Source organism: Solanum lycopersicum, chromosome 11 (assembly GCF_036512215.1).
Source record: "Solanum lycopersicum chromosome 11, SLM_r2.1".
Taxonomy (NCBI): Eukaryota; Viridiplantae; Streptophyta; class Magnoliopsida; order Solanales; family Solanaceae; genus Solanum; species Solanum lycopersicum.
In genome coordinates, this window is record NC_090810.1 from 16,263,431 (window position 1) to 16,270,192 (window position 6,762).

Below are 6,762 nucleotides of genomic sequence, written 5' to 3' on the forward strand. Positions count from 1 at the left end.
ACTAAATATACTTAATCTCAAGGAACCTGTTTCCAAATGATTATGGTGTGGAGGCATACGTCCTCATAGGTTTGCTTGATGTTGTGATTGATGGTGTACCTATTATGGTGTTGTTGTCAATGGTTCATGTGTTTGTTGCTTGCCACCTGTTAAGTATTGTAGTTGATTTTATATTATTAATCAATATATATTGGTTTCTATTTTGAGTTGGCCGATGATACCTACTCAGTACGTGTTCCTTGTACTGACCCCTACTTGTATTTTCTTCTTTGTTATTTTGTGGAGTGCAGCAAGTGTACCATTGACTTCGGCTCGCCCTCAGCTCTATCCAGTCTCTAGCACATCAGAGTTCAATGTGAGCTATTATTTATAGCTCGTGTTGGATTCTCTCATTCACGTCTTGATGTCTTTGAATTTCGGACATAGACCATCTTTTTTTGTATTTGGGTTTTTAAATACTCTTAGACTTGGTTATTTGAGGATAAATGTCCTTGATGTGATGACTTCCAGATTATGGGGATAATAAGTGTTAAACTTTAGAAATTTATTTAATTGTTTACGTTAATATGTTTTGGATCTTCCGCATTATTTTTGTTATTCATAGTTGATCTATTAGTAAATGTTGGAGTTTAGATTGGTTGGTTTGATCAGCTAGGAGGTTAAGTGTGGGTGCCACTCATGACTCATTTTGGGTCGTGAAAAACTTTAAATATAAGTGTTAGGTTCGTTGGTCTCATCACACAAGGACAAGTCTAGTAGAGTCTTGAGGAACGGTATGGGGACGCCTTTACTTTTCTTCGAGAGGCTATAAGAATTAAGGAAAACTCTATTCTTTCTTTCTTTCGTGCTATTACTTAGATCCAATTGGTATCTGGGTGATACAAATTGGTATTTGAACTTCTCACTCTATTTCACAGATGGTTAGAACTAGAGCAACAACTGTGCCAACACAAACACCAGCAAGAAAGGGTGCGTCTAAGCCAACGGTTGGGGCCGTAACTCAAGGAGGAGAAGTGACAAGAAGCCGTGATAGAGGTCACAGGAAGACACCCACAAGAGGCAAAGGACAAACATTTGGTCTAGCTAGGAATAGAGCAATGATTCCTCCACCGACTGATGAGGTAGTGAGAGAGGGTGAAGAAGGGGAAAATGAGCAGATTCAGGATAAGGAAGTACCACCCCAACCTACACAAAGGATGATTAATCAGGTTCTTACTTAACATAGCGGGTTATCTGATCAGGGCCAGACACCTCCATTGTTTTCTACACCAGCACCTCAGGTTCAAGGGGTACAACATGCAGCTGCTGTGGCTCCCCGCATGGAAGCATTATTGGAAGTAGGAACTTATCCTCGATTGACTACAGGGTCTATAATGATTGGTGATCAGCATGAACTTTTCATTAAGTTCTTAAAGTTGAAACCTCCAGTCTTCAAGTGTGCTGAATTTGAAGATGCCTATGATTTTCTGGTTGATTGTCATAAGCTGCTACATAAGATGGACATAGTAGAACGATTTGGTGTGGAGTTTGTGACCTTTCAGTTTGAGGGGGATCCCGAAATGTGGTGGCGGTTGTATGTTGAGTGTCAACCAGCAAAGGCACCACTTATGACTTGGGCATAATTTTCTAGCTTATTTATGGAAAAGTATATACCCCGGACTTTGAGGGATAAGAGGAGAGATGAGAGATGAGTTCTTGAGTCTAGAGAAAGGAAGGATGTTTGTTGCTGCTTATGAGGCCAAGTTTCATGCACTATTAGGTATTCCACTCAGCTTTGCTTCAGTCCACAAGAGCGGATTGGCCGCTTTGTGAAAGGATTGAGGTCAGATTTGCCGATTCCAGCGTGCTGCAACAAAATCTTTTCAAGAAGTGGTTGATTATGTGATAGAGGTAGAGGGGGTGAAGGTAGACGACTTTACCACAGCATCGACATTTAAGAAGTTTCATAAGGGAGGTGAGTTTAGTGGTTCTTACTCCTGAGGGCAGAGTTTAGGAGGCTATCCAGCCCTTCATATTCAGTCTTCATTGCAGGCTTTAGTTGGGGGTCCGTCGCAGACCAGTCAACCTTTTTCTAAGTATAGAGGTTATCTCCAGACTTCGTCATTTCACAAAGACCTATACTTGACCCCAGGACTTGTTATGGATGTGGAGAGGCTGGACATATTAGGAAATATTGTCCAAAACAGAGTTACAGATCCTCAGTAGTTAGCGGTAGAGGTCATCATTGTAGAGGTCGCCATTCTGGAGGACGTGGTGTCCAAGGTAGTGGCGGTCACCAGTTAAGTCGGGGTGGCGGGCAAGTTGGAACTACTGCAGCGCAGCTTGGTAGGGTCAATGGACAGACTGATGATAAGGCCCACTGTTATGCTTACCCCGGGAGGTCTGAAGCAGACACATCTGATGTTGTTATCACATACTCTTTTGGTCTGTGATTGCATGACTTCTGTACTGTTTGATTCTAGATCCACGTTTTCATATGTATCTTCCTCATTAGGTACTGGTCTTGGGTTATATTGTGATTTGCTTGACATGCCTATTGTGTCTCTACTCCTGTGGGTGAGTCTGTGATAGTTGAGAAGGTGTATAAGTCTTGCCTTATGACTCTTATGGGGAGCAATACTTATGTAGATTTGATTATTCTAGAGATGGTTGATTTTGATGTAATTCTGGGTATGACTTGGCTTTCTCCAAATTTTGCAATCTTAGATTGTAATGCTAAAACTTTGACATTGGCCAATCCTAGGACAGATCCGCTAGTGTGGGAGGGTGACTATATTTCCACTCAGTTCATATTATCTCTTTTCTTCGTGCTAAGAGGATGGTGAGTAAGGGTTGTTTAGCTTTCTTGGAAGATCTTTGGGATGTACTTCCAATGTACCTTCGATTGAGTCTGTTTTGATAGTCCGTGAGTTTCTGGATGTGTTTCCTGCAAACCTTCCTGGTATGCCACCGGATAGGGATATTGATTTTTATATTCATTTGGAGCCTGGTACTCGCCCCATTTCCATTCCCCCTTATAGAAGGCTCTAGCTCAATTAGGGGAGTTAAAGGCCCAACTTCAGGAGTTGTTAGGTAAAGGTTTTATTAGACCGATTGCATCCCCTTGAGGTGCTCCTATTTTATTTGTGAAGAAGAAAGATGGATGTTTTCGGATGTGCATAGACTACAGGCAGCTGAAAAACGTAACTATTAAGAACAAGTATCCTCTTCTCTAAAATTAATTTGAGATCCGGTTATCATTAATTGAGAATACGGGCAACAAATGTGCCAAAGACTGCTTTTTGAACCACGCATTATGAATTCTTAGTAATGTCTTTTGGGCATAAGAATACCCCTGCTGCTTTCATGAGCCTGATGAACGAGATTTTTAAGCCATATCTGGACCTCTATGTTATTGTTTTTATTGATTATATGCTGATATACTTAAAGAGCAGGGAAGAACATGAGGAGCATTTGAGAATTGTATTGGACCTGTTAAGGGAGAAAAGGCTTTATGCCAAATTCTCCAAATATGAGTTTTGGCTATATTCAGTGTCCTTCTTGGGGCACGTGGTTTCTAAGGATGGAGTGATGGTGGATCCTTCTAAGATTGAAATAGTGAAGAGTTGGGTAACACCTACTAATTTTTCAGAGGTAAGGAGCTTTGTTGGTTTAGTTAGCTACAATAGTGGATTCGTCAAGGGATTTTCTTCTATTGCTTCCCAGTTGACAAATTTGACTAAGCAGACTATTCCATTTGTATGGTCGGACGAATGTGAAGAAAGCTTACAGAAACTCAAGACCTTGTTGACTACTGCACCAATTCTTACCTTGCCAGTGGAAGGTAAGATTTTTATTATTTATTGTGATGCATCTTATTTTGGTTTGGTGCACTGCTAATGCAAGAGAGGAATGTAATTGCTTATGCTTTGAGGCAATTGAAAGTGCATGAACGTAACCATCCGACCCATGATTTGGAGTTGGCTGCAGTTGTATTTTCATTAAGGCAATAGAGACATTATCTATATGGGATCAAGTGTGAAGTTTATACAGATCATCGTAGCTTACAATATGTCTTTACTCAAAAATATTTAAATTTGAGGCAGAGGAGGTGGATGGAACTATCGAAAGACTATGATATTACTATTTTGTATCACCCAGAAAAAGGTAATGTTGTGGAAGATGCTTTAAGTAGAAAATCAGGGAGCATGGGTAGTTTAGCCCACTTACAAGTTTCTAGACGCCCATTGGCTAGAGAGGTTTAGATTCTGTCTAATGACTTTATGAGGCTGGAAGTACTAGAGAAAGGAGGATTTTTGGCCAGTGTGGAGGAAAAATCTTCTTTTCTTGACAAGATAAAGGGAAATCAGTTTGCTTATAAGAAGGTGAGCCTAATTTGAGATATGGTATTGCAAGGAGAGGCTAAAGAGGCAGTAATTGATGAAGAATGCGTCTTGAGGATTAAGGGAAGAGTATGTGTGCCGCATGTAGATGATTTGATTCATATTATTCTTACAAAGGCTTATAGTTCGAGGTATTCTATACATCCTGGTGCAACCAAGATGTATCGTGATCTAAGGCAACATAATTGGTGGAGTAGAATGAAGCGTAACATTGTGGATTTTGTTGCCCAATGCCCGAATTTTCAGCAGGTAAAGTATGAACATTAGAGGCCTGGATGTACACTTCATAAAATGCCCATTCCTGAATGGAAGTGGTAAAGAATTGCAATGGATTTCGTAGTTGGTCTTCCAAAGACATTGGGTAAGTTTGATTCTATTTGGGTAATTGTTGAAAGGTTAACTGTGTCTTCTCACTTCATTCCGGTTAAGATGAATAACAATGCAGAGAAGTTGGCCAAACTCTATGTCTCTGAGATTGTTCGATAGCATGGAGTTCCACTTTCCATCATATCAGATAGAGGTACGCAAGTTACTTCTAAGTTTTGGAGGACATTACATGCTGAATTAGGTACTAGACTGGATCGTAGTACTGCATTTCACCCTCAGACCGATGGTCAATCTGAGCAAACGATTCAAGTGTTGGAGGATATGCTTCGTGCATGTGTCATAGAATTTTGTGGTCATTGGGATAAATTTTTACCCTTAGTAGAGTTTCGTACAACAATAGTTATCGTTTGAGTATTGATATGGCCCCATTTGAAGCATTGTATGAAAGGATATGTTGTTCTCCCATTGGTTGGTTTGATGCATTTGAGGTGAGACCTTAGGGTACTAATATTCTGAGGGAATCATTACAAAAAGTGAAATTTATTCAAGAATAGCTTTTAGCAGCTCAGGATAGGCAGAAGGAATATGCCGATCGAAAGGTTAGGGACTTGGATTTTATGGAGAGTGAACAAGTCTTGCTAAAGGTTTCACCCATGAAAGGTGTGATGCGGTTTGATAAGCGCGTTAAGCTTAATCCGAGGTATATTTGTCCATTTGAAGTTCTGAAGTGCGTGGGGGAGGTGGCCTATGAATTGGCATTGCCTCCAGGGTTGTCAGGAGTTCACCCAGTATTTCATGAGTCTATGCTGAAAAAATACCATGGTGATGGAAATTACATTATTTGTTGGGATTCAGTTCATATTGATGAGAATCTGTCTTATAAGGAGGAGCCTGTTACTATTCTAGGTAGGGAGATCCGCAAGTTGAGATCAAAGGAGATTGCATCTACCAAGGTTCAGTGGAAGAATCGGCCAGTTGAAGAGTCCACTTGGGAGAGTGAGGTTGATATGCAATAAAGATATCCACATCTTTTTACAGATTCAAGTACTCTATCTCTCCCTCGCCTTTCTTCCTATGATCGTTCGACGACGAACGATGGGTAAATTGGTATCTATTGTAACGACGATTTTCGGTCGCTTTGAGCACTAGAATTTTTTATGTAAAACAAAAAATACTTTTCGATAGATTCTAATGGGTGTTTTGGACTATTCATAATTAAAATAATAAAATTAGTGGGGTAGTTTTAATTATTTATTTAGTTAGTGGTTAGAGAAAATAATATTAAAATTAATAGTGGACCACTTTTACTATTTTTATAATTAGTTTTATATAATAACTAAGGAGTAAATATTATGTAAAAAGAAATAAATAAGGGTTTAGGCAGGAACCAAATCAGCAGACTGCAGCCTCGAAGGAGGACGAAAATTTGAGGTAAAGAATTAATCTTCGTAAATTTTATATGTATGAACATAGATTGTAGGATTAATAATTTAATAACAGCAATGATCATTAGCCATAGAGGACAAGTTTTAAGGGAACAAAATACATAATTATATTATATTCTAAAGTTAAAAGGGTGCATATGTATTGTACTTAATGTTAGATGAATGGTGAGAGAAAATTTAGGCCGAAATATTAATGGTGTAAGGATTGGAATATGCAAGTGTAGGCATATATGGGTGGACTTTTCGCTGCCACTGGTTCGCAACCAGTGGCTTCTAGTTTTATAGTTTTGTTAACATGTTATTCAATAAGTTTTGGTATATTGAGCTAGGTAATTAAATATTAAGTGTACCATATTATTTGAATGACATTAAGGTTATGTTATTCAGAAAAATAAAGACTTAACCTTAGGCTTGAATACAAAAAATAAGATACTTGACATATTAATGGACCTCAAGACTAAGAATTTGAGTATAGATTTGTGTTTGATGATTTTTGGGTCTAGACTAGATATAGTAACATGGGTGTTTATAGACTCATTAACTTACAATATATATATATATATATATATATATATATATATATATATATATATATATATATATATATA

General features: G+C 38.6%; 1 protein-coding gene across 1 annotated transcript; it reads left to right on the forward strand.

Annotated features, from left to right (window-relative positions):
- The first annotated feature begins 4,382 nt into the window (after positions 1 to 4,382).
- Positions 4,383 to 4,868, forward strand: LOC138339275 (uncharacterized). Its single transcript, XM_069290862.1, has 2 exons — positions 4,383 to 4,631; positions 4,737 to 4,868. The coding sequence occupies exons 1-2, from the start codon at positions 4,383 to 4,385 to the stop codon at positions 4,866 to 4,868; spliced, it is 381 nt and encodes a 126-aa protein (XP_069146963.1).
- Positions 4,869 to 6,762: the final 1,894 nt, after the last annotated feature.